General features: G+C 38.5%; 2 protein-coding genes across 2 annotated transcripts in view; one reads left to right on the plus strand and one right to left on the minus strand.

Annotated features, from left to right (window-relative positions):
* Nucleotides 1–16,073, plus strand: part of LOC148870059 (signal recognition particle subunit SRP54 2) — a 72,586-nt gene extending 56,513 nt beyond the window's left edge. The window contains exons 6-9 of the mRNA XM_088970943.1: nt 7,453–7,553; nt 7,676–7,833; nt 14,950–15,064; nt 15,514–16,073. Of these exons, the coding sequence (XP_088827069.1) occupies nt 7,453–7,553; nt 7,676–7,833; nt 14,950–15,064; nt 15,514–15,842 (703 nt within the window). The 3' untranslated portion in view covers nt 15,843–16,073. The remainder of the gene's footprint in view (nt 1–7,452; nt 7,554–7,675; nt 7,834–14,949; nt 15,065–15,513) is intronic.
* A 959-nt stretch (nt 16,074–17,032) lies between these two features.
* On the minus strand, nt 17,033–25,967 carry LOC148870060 (auxin response factor 19-like). Its single transcript, XM_088973805.1, has 14 exons — nt 24,950–25,967; nt 24,702–24,814; nt 23,317–23,415; nt 23,147–23,203; nt 22,656–22,811; nt 22,480–22,564; nt 22,264–22,354; nt 21,871–22,035; nt 21,562–21,684; nt 20,747–20,822; nt 20,494–20,632; nt 18,165–20,098; nt 17,882–18,072; nt 17,033–17,710 (listed from the first exon to the last, which is right to left on the minus strand). Exons 1-14 carry the CDS (start codon nt 24,996–24,998, stop codon nt 17,515–17,517), a joined length of 3,474 nt encoding a protein of 1,157 aa, XP_088829931.1. The 5' UTR covers nt 24,999–25,967; the 3' UTR covers nt 17,033–17,514.
* Between the last annotated feature and the right edge of the window lie 380 nt (nt 25,968–26,347).

Genomic DNA, 26,347 nt, shown 5'->3' on the forward strand with positions numbered 1-26,347 from the left:
AAGACAGGCAAGCCTACTGTTGCCAACTGTGAAAGCTGGTCTTGCTTCGGTTCCGAACTCACTCCCTAACTCTGAAACTTAGTGTTGTTAGACTGATGACTCGGATCCTGGCATTCTACAACTAATGTCTTACTTGTTTCACTTGACTCTCCTTCATTTCTATCTTTGCCTTTGTCATCTTCATCTAAGCTTCGAATGTTCCTCTGGGCCTCCCTTTAGGAGATAATCCTAAGAGTGTTAGCTTTTGTCCTCCGGTAGTGGAGAGGTTTGAGAAGAGGCTGGCGGCCTGGAAAAGAAATTATTTTTCTTTAGGTGGGAGAGTCACTCTCATTAGATCTACCCTAGCTAACCTACCTGTCTACTATCTGCCAGTGTTTAAGATCCCCTCAAAGGTTTCCAATCTTTTGGAAAAATTAATAAGGAACTTTCTGTGGGAGCCTGGAGAGGAGAGGAGAGATCATAGGGTGAGTTGGGAGGTGGTCACTAGGTGTAAAAAACTAGGAGGTCTTGGGATTGGTAATTTCAAGAAAAGGAATATGGCTCTGTTGGGGAAATGGTTGTGGAGGTTTTCATTAGAAAGGGATAAGTTGTGGACTAAGATTGTGGCTAGCATTCATGGGCTGGAAGACAATGGCTGGGATTCTAGAATCTTGGCAAGGGCCTCAACTGCTTCTCCTTGGAAATCCATTCACAATCTACTTCTAGTTTTCTCCCCATGGATTAGGTATGGTCTAAACTCTGGTAATCGAATAAAATTCTGGGAACAACTTTGGGTCAGGGATTCTCCTTTGAAGACCAATTTCCTTCCTTGTATGCTCTATCAGACTTGAAAAATGGACCCATATCTTCTTTCTTGGTCCCTTCAGCCTCCACTTCTGGTTTTGGGTGGAACCTAGGCCTACGTAGGGAAATTAGGGATACAAAACATGGATAGCTTGGTAACTTTGCTAGCCTCCCTTGAGATTGTCTTCCTAAACCTTGCTAAGGAAGACACCAGATTTTGGACCCCTTCTAGCTTTGGTACCTTTTCTTGTGCTTCATTCTTTGAAACCTTAACTCAGCCTCCTATCCCCTTTGGGTTGTCCTTTCCGGTTAAGGAAATTTGGAAAAGGCCTATTCCTCCTCGGGTTGGTTTTTTTTGTTGGGAAATTTTCTTGGAAAGAATTAACACTTTAGACTTACTTCAAAGTGTATGGGAGTGGGTTTTCTCCTGCTTTGGGTGTTCTTGGTATCCTCCGGAGACTGTCCAAGGTTTGTTTTCTCCTCCTTTTTTTAGTTGGCCTAAAAAGCAAGGGAAGACTATGTGGAGGTGTATTAGGGCAGCGGTATGCTGGTCATTGTGGGAATAAAGAAACTCAGGCATTTTTTCCGACAAGGAAAGAAAATTGGAAGAATTGTTAGATCGAATCCTTTTAAGGGTTGTTCACTGGCTAAAATCTTTGGAGTTGTTTTCAGATTTTCCTGTGGATGACTTGCTAAGAAATTGGAAAGAGATTGCTTCCAATTTTAGATGCAAGAGGACTCTTTGTCCGTTTTGGTCCCCACCCCCCTCGGGCTTTATAAAGCTGAATTTTGATGGCAGCTGTGTAAGGAATCCAGGGCCCTTTGGGATTGGAGGAGTTTTCAGGAATGAGTAAGGGATTGTTATTGCTTTATTCTCTGGCCCTATTGGAGAAGGTGACTCTCTTAGGGCTGAGATCCTTGTAGCACTTGAAGGAATTCAAAGAGCAAAGGAATTAAATATCATCCGATTGATCCTGGAAGGTGATTTGAAGGTGGTGGTTAGTTGGTTGAAGATAGAGGGCAGTGGTTTGTGGAACTTTAATAATGAAAAAAAAAAACAGTTCTTATGGTTGGGTAGGGACATTGAGATTCAGTACAACTGGGTGAAGAGGAGTGCCAACTCATTTGCGGATGGGTTGGCCAAGCAAGGAGTGAATAGGGAGTATGTATTTTGGTGTAGTTTTTAATCTTTTTTCTTTGCACTCCCTTTGTTTTTTGTTTTTGGGGAGCTAAGATATTTTATCTCCCCTCTTGTATCCATATTTCTCTTTTCTTTTAATTTAATGAAGCTGGTGTTATTGATAAAAAAAAAGTTCCTGTGGACTGTCACCATCTTTTTTTCCTTCCTCAAATCAAGCTATAACCTAGACCCAATTTTCATCCTAACTTTTATTTTCTTGCCCTTCAATCTATTCGAAAGAGCTTTTTTTACTGGCTTTTTTCGAATTATACCTTTTCTCTTCCTTATTCTCAACCCGATTGATTGATAGCCCGATTTGGCTCTGACTGGCCCAACGTTTTGAATTTGGGCCCTAGTTAAATTTTAAGATCCCCTCCTTTCACCCGTCTCTTGAGAATACTCTTCTGTTATTTCAGAATGTGACGATTGGCATTCCTTATGCCCCCTCTCCACGTGTCCTCCCCCATTAGCACCCACATCCCCATCCCCACTTGAAATTCCATCCTTTCCCTTCTCGCTCCCCACCTCATTATCATCTCCTCCTACCTTTGGCCGACTGTTCGTCTTCCCGCCTTTAGCTCTGTCCTCGCTCTGCCCCTTTTCCCTCTCATCCTCCCCTCCTTCCTCGCCCCCTTCTCTCCCTCTACTCTCAAATTCACATCCTAGCGTCGTTCCATCTTCTCTCTCTACCATTATCCTCAGCTCGTAAAGCTCTCCTACGAACTTTAACTTCATTTTGTTCAGGATACATGAAACATTCCTCACCTAGTTACCTTGACCAACAGTCTCGCCCTATCCAACCTATCCCAAGTTCTGTTCTTATCATCAAATCCCAGAAGCCTCCCACAATGTTTTCTTATTTCCTCAAACGTTACAATACTCCAGACATGCAAAGGAACCCCCACTATTGCAAGCCAGATTGCCCTTCTTCTTTCTCTTCTATCGCTCAACGCTCCTGCCATTGGGAACCACCATCCCAATCTTAGATTGAACTATCTCAACCTCTTCGACTCTTCTACCAGTACCTCTTCCGCTCGATCCCTATTGTGAAACATGAAAAGGAACAAACCTCCATTCAACTTCCAAACCCCCATCAGTTTCTTTTTGCCCCACTCGAGGTTAGCCCAGGCTTCGACCTTGTCAACTTCCATATCTTCGCCCACAAATTTACCAAGCTCACCTTCAACACCATCATCATCTCCAATTTTCCAACTTTCCTCATGTCTACCTACATCGTCTCTTTCATCTTCATCTCCAAAAGTATAATATTAGCAGTTGGAGAGGTGGGGAGGGAGGTTGTGTGCTGATGCACTTGAATGCAGAATTGGTGAATGGTGAGCTCCCTTTCACATACTTGGGAATAGACCTGGTAATTGGGTTGGGCGGGTCGGGTTCGGGTTTGGGTCAATGTACTTCGAGTTGATTTCGGGTTGGGTTATCAAATGCTAGACCCTAACCCTAAATGTTCGGGTTAGGGTTGACCCATGGGTCAATTCAGTTCATCTCAAGAAATAATTTCACATACTTGGGAATAGACCTGGCAATTGGGTTGGGCGGGTCGGGTTCGGGTTTGGGTCAATGTACTTCGAGTTGATTTCGGGTTGGGTTATCAAATGCTAGACCCTAACCCTAAATGTTCGGGTTAGGGTTGACCCATGGGTCAATTCAGTTCATCTCAAGAAATAATTGAAATTAAAAAAAATAAAGAAAAATTACATGAAAAATGTCAAAATTAAAAGAATTAACCATAAAATTCCAAATATAAAATAAAAAGCTTGAACATTTAACAATTTAAAGAGTAAACAATAAAAAGTAAAGACTAAATAGAAAAAATTAAAGAGTGGAAACTTCTAACAATGCATAAATAATCCCAATTAGACTTGACAATCGGGTCATCGGGTTGACCCATGACCCAACCCAACCCAGTTTTTTCGGGTTGGGTTGGGTCATTTTCACATTTGGGTAGCTAAATGTGAGACCTTAACCCTGTTTTTTCAGATTGGGTTGGGTCGGGTTTGCAGGTTGGGTCAACTTTTTGCCAGGTCTACTTGGGAGTGCCGATAGGAGGAGCTGCAAATTTAGGTATAATATGAAAACCAATCTTGGAGAGGATTGAAAGGAGGTTGGATGGGTGGAAAGCTAATTAATAATCCTTGGGAGGGAGAATGACCTTAATTAGAAGTGTTTTGTCAAGTCTACCAACCTATTATCTATCTCTGCTGAAAATACCAACTAGGGTGGCTGAAAGAATTGAGAAGATTCAGAGGGATTTCCTTTGGTGGTGGGGGGGGGGGGAAAGAAATATCACTTGGTGAGTTGGTACAAGGTGTGCTAACCAAAAGAGAGGGGAGGGCTGGGGTTAAGAAGAGTAAGAATTTTTAACAAGGCCTTGTTGGGGAAATTGCTATGGAGATTTAGTTTAGGGAGAGAGGAGAATTCATTATGGAGGAGAGTAGTGGCTGGGAAATATGGGGTGGTGAGGTTCGGCTGGGAGTCTAGGGAGGTGAGGGCTTTATACGGGGTGAGTGTGTGGAAGGGGATTATGAGCTTTAACAGGGAATTTAGAAGTCTAACAAGTTTTGTAGTGGGGGATGGATCAAAATCAGATTTTGGGAGGATGATTGGTGTGGGGTGGGCAAGCTGAATGATTTATGTCCAATATTATATGGGCTGACTGAGGCTGAGGTTGCTATCAATGACTGCTATTGAAGTAGGGGGGACCAGTTGATTTGGAGTCCGAAGTTTAGGAGGCCTCTATTGGATAGAGAAGTAGAAGTATGCATCTATTTACTAGAAAAATTGCAACGTGTGAAACTTTCAGATCAGCAGAGGGATGAGCTCTGGTGGAAAGAATGCAAAAATGGACGATTCTCAGTTAAATCATGTTACATGGCTCTTAGCAGGTCCAACACAGACTTGAATCAAATTAAAGGTATTTGGGGGAAACCCGGTTCCACCAAGAGTTGAGGTTTTGGCATGAATGGTAGCAATGGATAGTATATTGACAGTTGATCATCTGAAGTCAAGAGGATTCCATATGGCTAATAGGTGCTGTCTATGTGAGGAGTAGGAGGAAAATGTCGGTCATCTATTTATCTCCTGCAAGTTTTCTGGTTTCATGTGGAGATTGTCTACTGTTATGTTTGGAGTTTCTGGCTTTCACCCAGCTTTAGCTGCAGAAATTTTCTCTACGTGGCCTAGGCTGAGTGGAAGCAAGAAGGTGATGATGATATGGAGCTGCATTCCGTTTGTCATATGTTGGAACATATGGAAGGAGAGGAATAGAAGAATATTCGAAGACAAAGCTTGCAGTATGGATAGGATGGTAGCCGCTGTTAGCAGATCAGTGGCAGATTGGGTGTTGGTTCTCCCAGAATTTAGGCAAGAAGGATTTGGGGAATAAGTTGGGGGAGGTCTTGGGTATTCAAATATGTAATGTGGAAAACTTTGATTTCGTAGTTTGTTTTGTATCAGGGTGATGACTTGTCACTCATCAGATTGTAAACCTCTTTTTTGTTTTAATGGAAGCTTTTCTTTACTTATCAAAAATAAATGAGGGAAAGAGTTGAAGCTCTACCTTGTTTTGAGCTTAAGTACTAATTTCATTATCTTTAGTAGTTCTGGTCTTAATAATAATAGTCTAGGTAGCTTTTATCTTTTGTTTTTTCTTTGTTTTACTTTTGCATTAACATCGATATTTAATCAAGGAGAGATACAGCCTTTGGAGAAGGATTGTTGAAGATAAATAAGGGATGTGCTCATAGTTTTCAAGGCACCAAGGCAAGGCTAGGCGACTGGGGGGTGCCTTGTCGCCTAGTCGCCTAGGCGATGGATTTTTTATGTTAAAAGCATTGATCCTAGGGTAGTTCCCTAGGTACCATAATCATATTTCTTTAATAATTATTCATGATTTTCATAAGAAAAGTATAATTTTCATACTAAAGTATAGAAAATCAACATATTCATGAGAAGAAAAGGAAGAAGGAAAATAAAATTAAAAAATATGGGGGCTGAACCCTTATTTTTGTTATAGGAAAAGAAGAAAATAAAAAGTATTGGTAGTAGTAGTAGTAGTAGTAGTAGTAGTAGTAGTAGTAGTAGAAGAAGAAGAAGAAGAAGAAGATATGGAAGAGGAAAATGTGCTGATTAGATAAAATTTGTAGTTCTTCCTTACTTATTGGTTCAGGTTTTTAAGTCTTTGAGGGTTCAATACAGCATTTAGCAATGTTTGTGTCGATTAAACCCTAATAAATAAGAAAATAATAAAAAGAAATTAGTATATAAACACACAAAATGATTATTTTAGTTTAATAATGTCTATTTTATAATTATAATCTCAAAAAAGAATGAATAAAAAAGTATTTTATAATAGGAAGTAGAAAACTGTTAGGCGATTAGGCGAGGTGAGCCTCAAAGGGCGACTTGTCACCTTGACAACTATGGATGTGCTCTATGCAGTAACATAGCCTCTATTCTCCCTGTTTTCTTGAGGGGCATCAGGTGCAAGGTTGGTAAAGGTAATCACCTCAAATTCTGGCATGACAGGTGGTGTGGAAACCAGACTCTACAAGAGAGATTTCCTTCTCTTTTTGAGATCGCTGTTGATAAGGATGTTGTGGTTGAAGACTGCTTTGATTCTGTGAATGGGGAGGTTATTTGGGATCCCACTTTCTGAAGAAACCTCAATGATTGGGAAATTGGCCCTCTGACTGAACTGTTAAACCTAGTTCAAAGCATCCAGCCTAATCGACAGACTGAAGATGAAAGATTCTGGTCTTGGAGCTACTCAGGAAAGTTCTCCTCTTAGTCTTTCTACATTAACTTGCTACCATGTGAGGGTATTGACTTCCCTTGGGCCTTGATCTGGAATTTTCATGCCCCTTCCAAGGTTTCCTTTCTGTTTGGACTGCAGTTTTGGGTAAATGTCTTACCACTGATCAGCTGCTCAGGAGGATGCTCTTACTGAACATCCTATGCTTCCTATGCAATGAAGTTCCTGAATCCTCCAACCAGCTTTTCATCCATTGCAGCTTCTCTTCCCAGCTGTGGGATTTGGCTTTTTCCTGCTTTGGAGTCCAATCTTGCCTACCTGAATCAGCTCTTCAGCTCTTGGAAGGATGGCCTCTCAAGGGCCTGAACACTAGGGGCAAACAGCTTTGGAGGATCTTCCCATCTGCCATCCTTTGGGCCCTCTGGAAGGAAATGAACAGCCGAATTTTTTACTACACTTTGGGCCCTCTCAAGGTTATAGGCTTTTTGTGTTCTTGGTTAAGTGTACAAAGGGCATTCAGGGGTGTCCAGCTTTTCTCTTTTTTGCAAGCTGGACCTTTCTTTTGTTGACACTTTTGTATATTCCCATTGTACAGGCTCTCATTGTACATGGGCTGATACTTTTTACTTTAATACAATTAAATACCTTACCTGTTTCAAAAAATATATATATATATATATATATATATATTTAATCAAAATTTGCTTCATATTTGCAGAGTTGCTGCTACAAAAAGTCCTGTAATATTCATTGGAACTGGAGAACACATGGATGAGTTTGAAGTTTTTGATGTCAAACCATTTGTTAGTCGTCTATTAGGTAGCTGCACCCTCAATCACAACGGCACCTGTGTTTGATTTATAACAACTTGAAAGTTTATGATATTATTTAATACCCAAAAGTGTATTACATGTTCACATTTTACATCTTGTTCCTATCAGGCATGGGTGATTGGTCTGGGTTCATGGACAAAATTCATGAAGTTGTGCCTATGGATCAACAGCCTGAGCTTCTACAAAAGCTTTCTGAAGGCAACTTCACTTTACGTATTATGTATGAGCAATTTCAGAACATACTCAAAATGGGTCCCATTGGTCAGGTTTGTTGTTTATTATTCTATCTTATATAAGTTTTTCCCTCCTAATCCATAATGCAGAACATATTAAGAGAAAATTGTAAAGTACCATATCCTTGAGTTCCCAAAGAAGGGCTATTAATGGATCAGATCCTTATATGGTTCTACTCAGAATTTAATTCAATTAAGCAAAATGGATCTCAAATTGTAGATGTATTTATAATTGACCCCAATTCAGTTGGATTGAGATCTGATACTGTATTATTTCTATACATAAAAATAATTGTATAGGAGACAAGGAACCTTACAAGATAAAATGGCAAACAAGATGTTACATGGAGAGAAACCTGACCACAAGAGAAACTTTCAAACTTTCATCCTTAGTAAGGGAATGATCAAGAAATCAACTAAAAAGCTGCCCTTGAGAATGAATAGTTCCAATTGTGAAACCATAGCCTGGATAATTTGGACCATATGAGAGTGAAGGGAGAATGAGGATGAGCAAGGCAGATCTTAAATTTTCACAAACTTCAATCTAGCCTATCAAGCAATCTCTTCCTAACCGATCTCAAATTTTCAAACTCTCCTTGGGTATTGCATGTTTATAGGAGGAAACCTTGTTACTTGGAAAAGTAAGAAATAGACCATGGTAGCAAGGTCAAGTGTTGAAGTAGAGCATAGGCCTATGACACATGGAGTTGCTGAAGTATTGTGGCTTTCGATCCTTATAAAGGAACTGGGAATGGTTATCATTGGGCCTTTAAAACTATATTATGACAATCAAGCAGAAAATAACGTTGCTAATAATCCTGTTCAGCATGACAGAACTAAGCACATTGAAATTGATAGATACTTTGTGAGACAGAGAATTGTTTTTGGAGATCTTTGCATTCCATATATGCCATCTACAAGACAGACAGCCAATGCGTTCACTAAGGATCTCACTAATTAATATTCTCGGAATTGTTGTGCAAGTTGGGCATGATAGATAACTATGCTTAGCTTGAAGGGGGAAGCTTTGTAAGGCCCAAATGTATGGGTTTTGTGGAGTGATTGGGCTAAATGGGCCTTAGTTTTATTTATTTTTAGTAGCTTTATTTCTGATGTAGTGGGCCTTCTTTATGGGCCTTAATACTTATTCTTTTTTATGCTCTTTGAGACAACCATCCAACTAGGGGCACTCATGTAACTTTACATACTTCATTATTCAGCACATATTTAATCAAATAGAGGGACAGAGAGAGAAAGGATCAATCATCTCCCATTCTCTTCCCCTTTCTTCCATTCTCTTCTCTTCCTTCTAAATCTTTCAGAACATCTCTTTCTTCCACTTTTCTTTTTTTTTATTTTAATTTTCAGAATTATTGTTGGTGTGATTTACGACTTGGTATCAAAGCAGGTTCCCATCTTCTTCAATTTCTTCTTTTAGGTCTATACACAGTGTGTATGGAGAACTGATTTGCTGATTGATTTGAAGCTTATACAGCCCAGTTTGGGAGGGTTTTAAGAGGAACTTACCCTTAGTTTGAGCCCCAAGATAGGTTCTTGGAGATTTTCCCAAAAACCCTAAATAACTGGAGAAACTAAACTAAGGATTCTAGAGACACTTTAGAGCTTGTGCTTGGGGCTTGAAGAGAAGTTTTGTGATGCTCTTTGAGATCGTTCCAGGTTGGAAAGGGTTATGGAATCCTTGGTAGTAGTGGTTGGACTTTCTCTCCTTCAGGTTGTCGGATCTTGTGAAACTGTAGCTTTGGGTGGTTGAGGAGCAGTTTTGGCTTTAGGTTAGTGATTCAGTATCCTAATTTGATTTTTGTTTGCTTCCGTTGAGTTAATGGAGCAAATTGGAGGTGAGACAAAATACCCCACATACTCTGGGTTTTGCCATGGAGGGCTTGTGGAGATTTGTTGGGAGCAAGGTTTAAAATGTCGATGTCGATGGAAATGTCGCTTGCCAAAATATAGGACATATGTCGGAAATGTCGAGGGAAAATATTGCAAAAATTAGAGACATTGTGGAAATATTATGAAATATGTGGAAATATGCAAAAATATTTTGTAAAATGATAAAAGAAGCATTAATACATATTTCTAGACTATTATCTTATTCCCAACCATTATATAAAGCTAAGAAACTGAGATCAATAACAAATTAGTAAATGACGATTTACTGATTTGTTATGCATTTTGATGTTTTTACAAGGTTATCTGATATTTTCTTTTCTTATTTTTAGTTCTGATTTATTATAAATTCTAATATATTTATTTCACACTAGTAAATAGAAATACATTTATTCTGATTTTTTAAATATTAAAGTTATAATACATTGTGTTTTATTATAAATTTAATAAACTGATTCTCTTTTTTGTAGTATTAAGATTATGATAAATTCTGATTTCTTATAAAACTTGATGAATTTATTATGATTTTTAATACTAAATTTATAATAAATTATGATTTATTGTAAAATTTATTAAATTTATTCTGATTTTTTATATTAATTGTAGAATATGGTTTATTGTAAAATTTAATAAACATTTTCTGATTTTAATAAATATTTAAAAAAATACTAACTAGTTAATATTTTATTACTTGAAAAATGTTATGTTTTATATTATAAAGTAATTAATTTATTCTTTTGTTTTTATATTTCGTTAATTCTTTTTATAAATATTTTTATTTGAAATACTAAATAGAAATATTAATGGAATAATCTATATTAATATACTGTATTATATTAATATAATATACTAATAGGAAAAACTGTATTTTTTTTTTTTTTTGTTATTTGGACCGATTTGGTCAACATTTCTGAAATATAGGAAATGTTGACTGACATAATGTAATTTTTATATTACCATCCATTTTCATGTTGGTGAGCCTCGACATCGACACATGTCGGGTGACATTAGCAACATTTGGCGACATTTGAAACCATGGTTAGGAGCAGTAACCACAATAAAGTTGGATGGAACAAATTTTTTGGCATGGTCTCAATCTATAAAAATTCATGAACCCCGAATATGATATTGTGATGCAGAATGTTTTAGCAAAAGATGAGAATGGGAAAGGTGGCAATGCAAATGTAGCCACCTCCTCATAGAGTGAACAGGGGTTGGGTGCTAAGAAATCTATGAGGGAACAGCTAGCAGCCACTAGGGCTGAATATGAGAAATATGGACAAATAATTAGTCATTTGGAGTCTACAACTATAGCACCTACTCCTTCATAGACCGGTTCCTCTTTTGCCTATGCACACTCAAGTATCCATGCCACTGCAAATCATGCTACTATTTTAGGTAATTGTAAAATCCTTTGGATAATAGACTTTGGTGCTTTTGACCTTATGACCAGTGTTTCACATTTATTCACCACCTACCAACTTTTATTTGGTTGAGACAAAATATTCCTTGCTGATGGATCTCTTACCCCTATCACAAGCATAAGCTTAATACTAATTTACTTTCAATTAGTAATTTAACTATATCCTTAAATTGTAGCGTAACCTTTTTAAGACATGAAATCTCAAAAGGTGATTGACAGTGGCCATGAGGCGAATGGAATATATACCTATTAGACATGCTTGAGCAAAGCCAAGTACAACCACAAAGAACAACATTTAAGAGTCATAGTAGTAGTCGTACAAGATTGCAACTAGTCTTAGGTTTAGAACAGAAACTAAAAGAGAAGAAAAAGAGGAGAGGAGAGAGAGAGCTTGAGAGAGATTTTTGAGTAAAGAGAGAGTGGTTGTATTAGAAACAGCCACCCCACTCTTAAATTTATATACATAGTGTCATAATTGTAAAAGGACTGAATTGCTTACTTGGCAAGATAAGATAAGATAAGATAAAGCTGAAATACTAATCCTAATCATAACTAATAGACTAATCCTAACTAATAACTGAATGCTGACATACGAACACAATGGGGACCACATTAGTGTTCTCTACACTCCCCCTCAAGTTGGGAATAGATATTTGTCATTCCCAACTTGCATAGATCTGCCTCGAACTTCTTCCTTGAAACAGCCTTGGTGAGAAGGTCTACAAGCTGCATGTCGGAGGTGATGTATGAAAGGCATACTTCTTGAGATGTAACCCTTTTTCTGATAAAATGTTGGTCCACTTCAATATGCTTAGTTCTGTCGTGCTATATTAGATTATGGGCTATATTAATGGCAGCCTGATTATCACAGTACAGCATTAAGGGCTTCTCATAAACAATACCCAACTCCTCAAATAATGATCTCAACCATAGAATCTCAGTCACCATTTTCCATGGACCTATGTTCAGCTTCAGCATTGGAACGAGAAACAACATTTTGTTTCTTACTCCTCCAAGAGACAAGATTACCTCCTACAAAAGCACAATAACCAGAGGTAGATCTTCTATCATCAACACACCCAGCCCAATCAGCATCTGTGTAAACTTATATCTTCATGTGATTATTATTCTTGAACAAAATGCCTCTACCTGGGCACCTCTTCAAATATGCCAATATCCTCTCAACTGCAAGGAGGTGAGTAGTTCTAGGAGAGTGCATATTACTGACTAACAACACTGACTGCATAACTGGTGTTGGGTCGTGTGAGACAAAGATAGAGAAGTTTTCCAACTAACCATTGGAACATAGCTTTATCTTCAAGAGGCTCTCCACCCTTTGCATTGATCTTGTGGTTCTGTTCAATGGGTATGTCAACAGGCTTAACACCCAACTTTCCAGTTTCTTCCAATAGGTCAAGAACATACTTTCCTTGAGAAACAAAAATCCCATGCTTGGACCTAGATACCTCAATGCCCGAGAAGTATCGTAGCTCTCCCAGACTTTTCATCTCAAACTCTTGATGAAAGAGTTGCTTAAGGGACTCAATCTCATTATTATCACTCCCTGTTACTACAATATCATCCACATATACAGCAAGCAAGGTTAAAGAAGATACATTTTGAGGCCTTATGATCAAATTTGGAACGATGGGGTCCAAGAATCTGAACAAAGAAAATAAACCCAAAGGTTTTGAGGGGGGATGGTAAATAACTCTTTATTAGGATATAAAAGGGTACAAGGAGATTTCATGTCAAGAATTCGTGGAGGAATTCGATCGATGAGATATACTGTTGTAAGAATAGCATCACTCCAGAAACGTATAGGCACATTGGATGTAAACATAATGCTTATGGCCACCTCCGTCAAGACCCGGATCTTCCTCCAAAGGCCCTTCGAGAAGCAAGTGACCACCCGTGGAACCTCCTCCGGCTTCAGCCCTCGGATTCTCGCCTTGATCGCTGTCAGGTCCCTGAGGGTACAGTCCGCCATTGCACCACCCATCATGTGGACTAATTTTCCAACGAAAGATTTGTTCCAGAGGTTGAATGGCACCCCAAGGAGCTTGATTCCAAAACAAGCAACAGTGATGTCTCGCTCATTACAAGACATACACCATTCTTCAACAACTATCAACGGCAGAGAGTTCTACCTCCCCCCCCCCCCCCCCCGGTTGTCAAGAATGACTCTGTTTTTGGAGAAAGGTAACACCAGAACAGGATCTCTGTTGCTAAATTTATTCCTTATCTCCTCTGCAACTAGCTGCCAATCCGCGACCATCCTCCCAGCTATCAACACAAATTTTTTCCTCCAATCCTGCCTGTCCACTTCAAACTCCATTTTGCTTGATTTAACAGAGCACACAATGTATTCCTCCACTACCTTCTGGGATTTTTGCTCTCCCTTTTCAATCTGAACGTTCTCTCCCACCCCCACCTCTGTTTTCTCAGTTGAGGTTTTTTGCTGAACCTTCTCATTCCTCTCCATCACTACCAGATATTCCTGCAACTTATCTGCATAACCCTAACACCCTGTCTTCCTATTTCCTTCTGGAATACACGTACTTCCTGTGACTTTTCCAAAGCTCTCTGTGACTACTACAAACCACCCCTTTCTATTGTTTCTCAGCTCCGCTACATTGTTCGTTCTTCCCCTATTCAACTGCCCTTTCCATCCAACTTGTTTCATGCTATACATAACTGCATCCGCGAAACCTTTCAGCCAAAACACTGCATCCCTGCAAAGAAAAATGGTGGTCTTCTTCTCTTCTCTGATCTTCAAGCACTCCTGTCCTTTGTTTCTGCAAGCTTCAAGCACATACTTTTTAGCTTCAACCTCCAGCCTTCTTCTCCATGTAGTCGCCAACCTGAACTCCATGTTTTCCAACCCCCTCTTCTTGAAAACAAATGATAATATAGTAGATCTAGTAAGGAAAGAAGAGACTTAAAAGAGCAAATAAAATATCAACACATTTCTTCTTCCACTACAGACCACAATCATAGATGACTGCTCATGAAGTAGCATGGCCCCTGCACAAGAATGACATGCACAAATCAAGAAATTGTCAAAGGGCATTACCCAATGTAAGTCCTAGACATCTGGGGTCTTGGGATGGTATATTGGATAGGGACCTAACTTCATATTTGTAAAAAACACCAGTACCATTTTCCACTATTTTCCTTCAAGAAATTCTTAAAAATCATTAAACTCATTGAATTGAACTTTACTCCAAATATCTCCAAACATAATCCTCTATTAAAATCTACGACATTCATTAAAATGGATATCATTGATGGGACCACCAGCTGACTTCATAGGCTGTATAGACGACTTTAGTAAGCCTTTCTAATAGCATGGCCCTGGAACCAGCACTTTGATGCAAAATGATTTGGATCTTCTCATGAAAGAGACATCTAAGCCTTGTCCCAACTGTATGGGGTTGGCTACATGAATCCTGTTTCACCATTCTGTTTCTGTTCAGTGCCATATCCTTTGTTGGATGGATGTTCATTTCTACAAACACAATAATTTGATTGTCCTGTTAGGAAAGGGGTGATCAGGAGTGAATTGTTTCTGAGGGAGTTGTTCCCATCTTTACCTTATGTACTGGCTTATCATTTTTTTAGAAATTGCCTGTTATCCATAAGAAAAGACAAATAACCTAACAAATATTAAGACAGTTGCAATTTTGCAATTTTATTGTGGTTGGGTGTGTTTTTTTTGTCATAGTGTTATAACCTTCTTTCTTTTCACTTTGTTTTACTTGCTATCACACAAATACCTTTTTTTCTGATTTGCTACTGCTTTCTTTTCTTTGTAGGTTTTTTCTATGCTTCCAGGATTTAGTGCAGAGTTGATGCCAAAAGGTCGTGAAAAGGAAAGCCAAGCAAAGATCAAGCGCTACATGACTATGATGGATTCCATGACAAATGAAGGTACAAAATATGGTTTATAACATACTACTGGTAAAATTAGAGGGGCTATTCTTTCGTCCATGAAGAAATTGGGTGACAATTGGGGCTGCTTAATTATGTAAATAACCTCTCCCCTCCCCCTTCAAAAAAAAATAAATAGGGGAGAGAAGAAACACCAAGACTACTTCCATCCCTAATTGAGTTGCGTTTCCATGGGAATTTTACCTTAAGAAATAATATATGAAAAATTCTTACAAGAATTAAAAAGCAAATTTCAGGTTATCAATTGCTATATGTTAGCCAGAACTCTAGGCCTAAGCATGACCTATTTGTTGAATTCAACCGATGTCCCAGGCTTCAGTGTCTGTAAGGCCAGCATTCTAGCAACATCTTCTAGTCTGATTTTCCCATCCCTCCCTTTCTTAACTGTTCTTCCCCCAGGGGCCAATTTTTCTTTCTTAATTTTGCAGAGTTGGATAGTAATAACCCAAAGCTTATGAACGAGTCTCGGATGATGCGGATAGCACGAGGTGCTGGTCGCCCTGTTAGAGAAGTGATGGAGATGTTAGAAGAATATAAGCGCCTTGCCAAGATTTGGAGCAAAATGAAAGGGCTCAAGATTCCAAAGAAGGGTGAAATGAGTGCATTATCTCGAAATATGAATGCACAGCACATGAGTAAAGTCCTTCCACCACAAATGTTGAAGCAAATAGGTGGTATGGGTGGCCTACAAAATTTGATGAAACAAATGGGTTCTTCAAAAGACATGATGGGGATGTTTGGTGGAGGGGACAAGTAATACCAGCAATTTGTATGTTTAGTTGCATGAATTTTCTTGAGAGGGATAAGCTTTGTGCAGGATTAAAGGCATTTTTATAGGTCAATTGTATTATCAACCATAGATGCCGATTAACATTTGAGGGGTCCTTGGACCGAGGTCTGTGACGGCTTCGCATCTGTAATGAATGGTTTTATCATGGACTTTGTAAAGGGATTAGATTAATGATTCACACACAAATCAATCTTTTCATTTCTTTGCTTATAATCATTGTTTATGAAATCATGTAACATTACGTCTGTAATGAATGACTGCGTTTGACTGTGGACTAGCCAATTTGTAAAGGATGTCCGGAGGCCCATATGGATTGGGCTAGATTACAGCCTGGAACAAAGTGAGGAATATCCCCATCCTCATTATTACATATTTGGAAAATAGTATAATTGGGAATATTAGGGCTGCAAGCAGATCAGATCAGATCCAGTTACTCCCGCATTCAATCCGATAATTAAACCCTTAGATCAAGATTCAATATGCATGTCAATATATCGGACTCCGATCAATTTGGACTTGAATTTATTTTTCAAATCAGGCCCCATGCAGTTATAAATTTTTAGTCCAATCCGATTATATATAATATATAGGCTCATAGTTTTCATGAAGGATAAAAACATGAGCTAATTTAACATACCTGGACCTTTACCCTTAAATTTTCTGACAATTCTTGATGTGTTGATTAACCAACCCAAACCTGATCTAGTTCTAAACCCAACCCAAATGCACCAAATTTTAGTGTAGGATGAGTTCGGGTTGGATAGTTCAAACTCAGGCTCAACTTTTGGGCCTATAGGCCTAGGTTGAGCTAAAACCTGTCTCAGCCAGCCCAACTTAGCACCTCTATTTTTGAGCTTTTTGCTTTTCACCAAAGGAATTTGACTGGCTTTTTTAGCATCCCCAACGTGAAAAGCGCAAAAAAAAACCCGTTGGGAAAGCACTCTCCAACACGGCCTTGAGAGTTTAATTTGACATGGTGGATAAATGCTTGCAACCAATTGACGACCCAGCCGGTTAAACCAATCCAGAGGGGCCGAAACCCATTAAGCATGAAAAATCTATTGACCGGCCTGATGACAAAACCATCGACCAAACACACCACACCATTTCATTTGATCACTATTTGAATGCTTTATTTTGGTTTTTGACAGATCAACTTGTGAAATATCACATATGGGATGAATGCCCAATGTTCCATTCCATTCTCTGTAAAGGCTTGTTGTGCCGATATTAGGGTACAGTACTCATGATTTACAGAAGCATTTAACCGAGGGAGTAAAAACAGAAATAAATCTACAAGTGTACATTTTGAAAACAAGTGGTACAAATACCAAGCTCCGGTGCTTTCAGCAAGGCCCCTGGGAGGGAAATTTGATCTTTATTTCATCTGGCTCTGACCTCAATATTTCCATTGCTGATTCAAAGTAAGCAAATGATCCTTGACTGCCTATGGAAGATAGTTTTCGGTGTCTTGTTACCAGCATTATTTTCTTGCACCTTCTGCAAACTTGTAGCAAGATTAAGATCTGAAGCAGCAAATATCAGCACTTGGAGATCCCACACATACACTCACTGGCTGATTAATATGATCTTATATGGGAAGTCTCTTGCTGTGTCAAACACATCTCCATGCAAACTTTCAGTGATCATACGACCCAGCAGAAGGATTACTTAAGTTCTGGTCACACTGACCACTTCTCCAAGCAATCCCTCCATCAGAGCTACTGCAGGCCTGATTTGGAAGGACACCGGTTCCAAAATCTCCATCCAAGCTCATATGCCGAACTTCTTGAGGGGATAATATTTTGATGCACCTAACACAATTCACAAACTCCCTGAAAATGCACCACAAATCAATATTATATCCTTACCAGCTAAAACTCCGTAAGAAATAGCATCAAAGACAATTGTAGAAAGCAAGTAATAATGAAGTTAAATATGGCCATAGACGCTATGAACAAGTGCGCCCCCCCCCCCAAAAAAAAAAAAGATAACCAAGGACTTACTCCCAAGGGTCATCGCCCACTAGTAAGACATCATTCTCATGGTCCACATATACAAGCTTCCATCCTATTCTTTGTTGATCCTCAAGCTGCCCCTCTATTCCAAATCTACGTGCCAAATCTTGTTTGAGCTCATCATAGCCAGAATAACGAGTTATATCAATGGATCTGCCAACGGCTCCCCGCTTGTATACCTTCACATAAAAGACAATTTTGTAAAGCTCCTGGAGAATAAAAGAAAAATAAAATTCTACGTATTATAAGTTCTAGCTGAAAAAAAAAATACCTTTGTGAATGTCCGCATTCGCTGAAATTGAGGGGTTGGTGGAGTCCACGTGCCTCTTCCCAAGAAGCCACTATCATTGATGGTAGAATCGATTGAATTAAATGCCATGTCTGGTGCCCCAAATGACTGAGAAACAACCGAGGAAAGATGCTGTTGAGTCTCCTTTGAATTTCCACGATTTGCAAGCATGCCACCTGAAGAAAGATTGTTCAAAAAATCATTTCCTGCTCCAACAGCCTTTGCCAGCAATGGATCAGGAGTCGAAGGTATCCCAAGAGGACCATCAATGTTAACCCCAAAAAGTGTGTTATTTCTAGGATCAGTCTGCACTTCCTCATCCTGACTTGCGTCTTTGAACAACATTGATTGTTGATCGGAAGAGGACAACGGAAAGTTCTGTGAAGGCCCATCAGTCTGGGAAAGGCAAACTGAAGTTGCTGATGATGTGTCCAAACAATCCATTTGGGACGTTGCATTTAAACATGTTTGTGGGGTAACAGCCCCTTGAGTCTGACTCTTAGAAATGGGAATTGAAGGTTTAACAACATATTTCTGTTGCAAATCTTTCGCCAAGTTTGGGCCAGATGACATGGCTTCCAATGTTTTAGGACTCGAAGGCATCACTGTGGACTGAGGCATCACTGTCAATGACGTGCTACGGTAAGCCCTACTGCTTAGAATGGGCTGGGCTACATTAAGACAGTTGTTTGTGGAAAGAGAAGTGGAACAAGAAGGAAGCTCATCAGTTATCCCTGACTGTGCCCCTCCAGTAGCTGTCAATATATTGCCGCCTGTGGTTAAAAGCATATTTGTTGCCAGTGCTGGAGGAAGAGGAAGCTGCTGCTGAAGCTTTTGCTGTGCCTGATGCTGCTGCTGTGCTGGATGAGAGAACTGGATACATGGCTGGGCGTTATTAATTGTTATATGCTGAGGGATCATGTTCTGCTGAGCAAATGAGTTGGGATTAGATAAAGTTTGAGGAACTTCCGAGAATTGCTTATGCTGCTCATGGAGTTGAATTAGTTGTGGTGTCTGTTGCTGTGTAGACTGCTGCAACAAGAGTGACTGTTGTTTCTGCTGAAGCTTTTGTAACAGTTGTGACTGGATTTGATGTTCTGACATCTGTAACTGTTGATTCACTTGATGAGGGAGCTGAACTGGCATACGGTTTTGTTGTTGGATTTGACCATTAGCTTGTTGCTGTTGTTGTTGATATTGTTGTTGTTGTTTCTGCTGCTGCTGTTGCTGTTGTATCTGTAGTTGCTGCAAATGCTGCTGCTGCTGTTGTTGCTGTTGTATCTGTAGTTGTTGCAATTGCTGCTGCTGCTGTTGTTGCTGTTGTATCTGTAGTTGCTGCAATTGCTGCTGCTGTGGGATCTGAGGAAGGTTAGCAAGGAGTTGATGGTTCTCGATAAGCACTTTCTGTTGATGAACAAGGGGAGATTGCATTAAAACTTGAGACTGTAACAATTGCGCCTTGGCTTGGTTTGAAGGAAGTGTTTGATTAATTAAATTCTGTCTGGGTTGCTGGCTAATGTCATCCAACTGTTGCTGTGGCTGCATGACGGAGCCTAATTGGTTCAATGAAGTTGGTAATTTTGTTATCTGTTCAAGCTGTTGTATTTGCTGAGGTGGCCTCTGTATATTGAAGTTTGGGTTGTTTGGCTGCAAGACCTGTGGACCCTGTAAGCCTAACTGACGGGAAATATCTGTAGCAGCTAGGTTCTGCAGAACTGGTCCAGCCAGAGAACGCAAGTAATCCGGTTGCAAGGTTGAGTTGCCAAGAGAAGGGCTGTTCTGCATATTCATCCACTGCACCAAGCTCAGGCCAGGTAACACAGCATTCTGAGTATGAGAATCCTTTATGCAGATATCATCACCGAGCCAAGGCATTGTCCGCTTGAAAAGGTTATCCAAATCAGAATATTCATCATCTGCGAAACCATCAGAAAGATGGTTGGTTAGGTATCCACTAAAAAAGTATACAAACGTGAAAATTAGACTACATTACAAGGTAACCTTCTATCCAGCAGTTTGAAGTTAGAAAGACAAGAAAAACCACAAGGCATGACAATAAAGGTTCCAGTATGCCTCCCTTTTGTCCAGCACCTATAAGAGGTTTAGACTCCATTATTTAAGAAGTCCCATTATAACTCAAAATTTGATCCAGGAGATTTCTTTCTGGTAGCCCTAATCAATGGACATAATATGCAGAGTTCGAGAGTTTTTTCCAGCTTTGATGAAGCTGATATTTATTATAAAAAAAAAAAAAAAAACTGCCAAAGAATTATTGGCCATTAGCCATGCTTGCAAATCACAAATAATGAACCTGGCATTCCTGGTTGCCTTGGGCGCTTAGATCTGAAGAAAGGAGGTGGGCAAATGAAAAATGGAGCTGCCACTGGTTCAATCTCCCATATTGAGACCCTGTTACGCCTTTCCCCAGCTGTGGACTCATCCCAGCCAACCTATTAAAATGGTATAGAAATAATGATCATGATACAGCCCACCTTCTATAACAACATTGATGATTATAATTAGGTTCTACAATACATATGGGAACATTTATTATACGTCTATACCTGCAGATTATGCCATTGTGAGTTTTTCCACCTTACAGGATCTAGATCACTAATGCCCGTAATTGTCCCCATATACCTGCAAGTTAAATACTTAGTATCCTTCTATGGTGTAAAAGTGCTTTTACATTTTTCTTTGATCAAGACTCAGCTTGAGTTAGGAGATAGGTGACTAGGCACCTGCCTAGGCAACAAAATGATAAGGCAGGTTCCTTATTATAATATCATTTATATTGCTGCATCTTATTAATATGTGTGTGAATACATTCTATTATTTACTAAATATCATTTAAACTTTGTTTTAATGCTGTATTCTCTCTCTCTGCATCCTTTTTTTTCTAATTTACTTTCCATCTTGATGAATTTTAATATATGAAGTTATAACCTTCTATAGTTGCTAATTGATATAAAATTGCTCCATTAAATACTTATAATAGTAGTATTGCTTTTGAAAATAATGAAATTAATATATTTAAAAGATTTTTATCATTTAGATATGATGATTTGCCACATTTTTAGAGGAAAATTACTATGTTTAATAAAGAAAATTGCTATTTTTAAATTAATATGCATGATGAATGGTATTTAAAACTAGGGAACTAGCCAAAAGTTAGTTCTTTATATTATAAAATTCTTTATCACCTGGGTGACTAGACACCCCAGTGTTGCTCAGAATCGCCTAGACACCTTGACAACTATGCAACAAACCAAGCTTTTCAATTTTGAAATAAAAGAAAGAAAGAAACAGAATAATTTAGCAGATGAGTGATATTACAGTTACAGTACTATCTATGAGGATATAGATCACTTATAACAACCTTCTCGTTCCTAACTCTTCAGTTTCAAACATCATCCGGAACCGCATACCAAGGGATATTTGGTTACTGTATACTGCCTTGTAGTACTTGGCTAAAAGAATGACAAATTCTGAAGGACTAGCCCTGCATAATGAAGAGTTTTTCAGAAAGTCCATTCAGAAACAAGATCTACAGTTTAGGACTACATGAAATGAAACTACTCAAAACGACTTGATTTCAAAATTCAATAAATTTCACAAAAGAACAAAGCTTGAGATTAGAAACTAAACTTAATAATAAAGATAAACAGTCCAAATAAAAGCCAATTACCTTGGATTATAGAACACTGTGAAGGGGCTGTGGTTTGCAGCTGCATGGGCTGCTGCTGCTAGGACGCCAATATGCATACTATCACTTGATAAGACTGATGATGAAATATTTGTGGGTTGTCTGTTAGCCCGCCTTATACCCAAGAGGAGCTGCTGCTTTTCATCTCTGCACAACCACAAGACAGAACATGTCACTTAGAAAAATTGGATGGCTCTAAAGCAAGTAGATTGAACCAGAACAATATGACCACAAGATTTATAAAGGATATTATTTACAAAAAAAAAAAAGGATCAATAAAAAATTAAAGGTGGGAGCCTCGTGCACTGGGCTGCCTTTTTTTAATAAAAACATGACAGGGCCTACTTCCAAACATTCATTAAATTGTATCATTACCTAATGAATAAGACGGAATCCCCAGCAAGAAGCCTCTTTCCACTAACAAATAAGCTCCAACCTGTTGTAAGTAGGTGCCTTTTAGGCTGACCTGTATGATGAACAGAAACAGGATTTATTACTCAGATTTTAGAAGAAAAAAATACAAGTATCGTGCAATTATAGACACTAGATTGAATAAAATCTTCACGCCCGCAAAAGTGAAGAGTTGCTTACCTCGATAGATATGGCGGAAGGTCCATACATTATCATGCAAATCTCTGGCCACCAGTTCTTGAACAGGTGGCTGCTGTGAGAAATCCTATAAACAGGAAAAAGAAAAACTGTAAAACCACCAAAGAAAACCATAAATTCTAATGTAGAAAATGCTTCAGAAATGGAAAACTTCCTACAAGAGGGGGGAATATTTTCTCCGCTGCACGGCGGGGCACGGAGAAACCTCCATGAGTGCTTGTGTCGCTTGCAGTCAATGTTTTACAGAAAAATTCTGTTTGTGGTCTAGTTGATTTGAGTGCAAGATCTGATTGCAGTAATGCCTCCTTGTCGAACTGCATGAAAATTTAATGGATTCAGAAAACAGAACTTCAGAGAGGAACTTCTAGCTAGAATTTCTCGCCTACACAACATGCAAAGCATGTTTTGAGAGTTGACAGTGAGATTTTGATGTACTGCCATCTTAATTTGGCTATAATCCCAAAATGCCTATTCAAATAAGGTGGCAACTATGTTCCCTATATGCACCCAAGGCATGTTAAAATGAGGAACAAAAACATCCCCTTTACTAATGGAAAATACTTTATTAGTCACTTGTTAATTACACATGCAAGTAGATGCTCATAATTTGGATGGATAAATAGATAGATAGATGAATAATAATCCTTACCGTAGAAACTGGCTGAAGTGTCATTTGAGCATAAACTTCATCTGTTTCAGTATCCGCCTTCAAAAAATAATAATAATTATTAAATGAGATTTGAATATATTTGCCATCATTTTAGCATAGAAAACTTGTTTGCAGAGAAAAAAATAAGAAAAGGATAGTCAAATCTATACATGTAGCGTAACATTGTGAAGGAGGCAGATTAGTTTTGATGGAAGATTAGGGTAATTAGGGATGTGAGCATCTACATCCTTCTGCATAGATGCTGCCACCTGAAAACAGAATAAGTTCCCTATGAATGTAATGATAGTAAATCAATAGAAGACAAAACTACAAATTTCAGTTCCAACCATAGAAACACTCAAGCTGACCTATGGTATTTTGTGCAATGATGCTAAAGCAATAGAAGACAAAACTAGAAATTTCATTTCCAACAATAGACACACTCAAGCTTACCCATGGTGTATTGGTGTGTTTGGAGTAGAGCTCAAGAATTTAAATTCACCAAGAACAATATTTTCATTTCATTACAATTTCACTAAAAATTAACAGAAATCAAAAGTAATATTTGAACACCAAGAAATTAAACAAAGGAAGTGATATTTTCAACAAATTTTTATCCCAAAATAAGTTTAATAACAAGCTGTTTTTTTATCAATAACAAGCTGCTGTAATTTGTGAATACAATACTCATCAATGATATCATGAACATACAAGTGAATTCTTTATAAAGGGCATTCAAAATAAAACTATAAAAGGACTATATATTGTTCCAAAATCATTAATTGCTTTTTTATGAAAACCCGTACCTTATAACAATTTATAAACATTAATAACTTTCGCCATTTACTAACAAGATAAAAACCAAAACGGTTCTTGAAATCCTTGGTTAGACTTTATCTTTCCACAGCAACTATGTTCAGTAAAAGCATCTTTAACAATCAAGAAAAGACTGCATTGATGAAATGATCATTTGCCCAGTGATAAACATTAAACTGAAAATGGCTTTGACAAAAGTTCAATGAGTAAAACAAAGCAAATAGTCAGAAAACAAGTGGAAAATAATAAGAACACTAAGCAACCCATGAAATAAAATTGTGAAAACAAGAAAGATTTTGACAAACAAGAAGAAGAACCAATAAAAAATATGAAAAAAAAATAAAGAAAAAACAAATTCTATGGAATAATTCAATTTTCGAAAAACAGAAGAAGAAAAAGATTTCCGGAAGCAAATGTAGTAAAAAAGAATTATAAAGATATGTAGAAAACAACCTAAGAATAAATAATCATCAAATTGTCAAACAAAGGACGAATGGATACTTCAAATATTTTTGAAATTTCCCATGAGGATTAACTCCTACCAACTTCATTTCTTCAGCACAAAGGAAAATTGCTATGCATTTTTGTTTCTCTACTCTTTTTTTCCACCGTGTCATTCAATCTGCAGCACATTCTCTTTTGGTAAACAAGCTACAGATGACCATGTATAGAGGAGGGCGAGGAGCAGGATAACAGATTATAACCAGAAGGGCGCATGGTAGTGGAGACCCTAACGCACCTGTTCGCTGTGGCCTTGTGGGAAATAAACGACGTAGCTACCGACCGGCGGCATGGTGACCAGAGGTCCGGCGCACGCGTGCCATAGTTCAGAGTTGATGCTTTTTCTCTCTCCTGCAATGACACGTGCCACAATCTCATTGGTAATGGAATTCTCGGGAAATAATCAACCTCTTTTTTTCTCGAAAATGCCGGAAACGGCTGGGAAGAAATATAAAACAAGCATTTTTCCGGAGTTAAAATAATAACCTTCGCACGCATTTGCCGTTGACGCAGCACTGTTCGCCAGCGCCTTCATCGTACAGGATCCGGCAACTTCTTCCACACGCTTCGCCGGGAAAGTTGGGAAGGGAAGAAGCTTCAAGTCGTCATTTCACCAGAAGAGAAACGATTTCGGATTTCAGCCGGATACTTGTCCATGATGCTCTTTTTCACTGAAGAAACAACCGGCAATCCAAACTTGCAACAACCTACCGTATTTGTTAATAGCCGAAGATGAATCAGAAATACAAAAAGAAGGATTGGAAGAATGAGAGAAACCGAAAGATCAAGCCAGTCCAAGCCCCCAGCTCAACTTGCTTTGAAACAAGAACTAATGTCAAAGATTTCCTGTCAAGCGATCTCCAAAGCCCGGAATATATCAAAATCGAAATTGATTCATCCGCTGAAGCTCGAAGTTTCAGAACCCAAGTGAAAAGAAATAGATCAAATAGAAAGAAAGAAAGAAAGAAAGTTATGCTCTCCCTCCCTCTCTCTCTCTCCCTCTCTCAAATTGAAGAACAAAGAGCTTTAATTTGTGACATCCGCTGTGTTATTTTTCCGGCGAAGTCGCTGGAGAAACGAAGTTATTAGAGAGGAGAGGCTACTGAGTGGTCGGTGGTGGCAGAGAGGATGATCGGAAAAGTCGCCGACAAGGGAAAGACCGAAGGAGCTTAAAAAAAGGAGGGTTTGCTGAGTTCTTGGCAGACCGAATGCTACAGCTCTGCCCCCTCAGTCGCCCTACATTTCACAGGCAATTTCCCCTTTTTTTTGTTTTCACCTCTCTGACATCTCCAGACAAACTCCACTCAAAAGACTTCTCAATTACTGCACGCTTTCAATAACAACTCTCAGCTTTGGTTCCACTAATAAATAATAAAATGATTTTCCTATACTCCCAATTTACCCCTCCTCTCTATCCATTTCCAGGAATGAGAATCACGGTTTCACGGAGCAGAGGGAGAGAGATCAGCTAATAGCTATTAACCATTCTGGCATTCTCTAACCCAAATGACCCGTTGAAACCTGTGTGCAATATTATTTGAACTAGTACAAATGTACTTTGTACTAGGGTGCAAATGAAAAGAATGTATATTCTGATAATTTTGTTTTGCATTTTACTTTACTCAGCCTTGGTCTTATTTTACTTGATTGGTACTGAAATCAAATAAAATAAGATAAATTTTGAAATAAGAATAAATGAGAAAAGCTCATGGTGGTTAGAGGTTTAATCAAAGTTGAATTGAAGGTCAAATCATGATGATGTGACATAATATGAGTCATATAATATATTTTACAAATTTTATCATGATAAAATATAGTATATGGATGGCAAGTTTCTTAATTTTTAAGGGTTTAAGTCACTTAGTTTACATTTTTTTTTTAAAT

Source organism: Nelumbo lutea, chromosome 2 (assembly GCF_056320005.1).
Source record: "Nelumbo lutea isolate HS-2025 chromosome 2, American lotus-T2T, whole genome shotgun sequence".
Lineage (NCBI taxonomy): Eukaryota > Viridiplantae > Streptophyta > Magnoliopsida > Proteales > Nelumbonaceae > Nelumbo > Nelumbo lutea.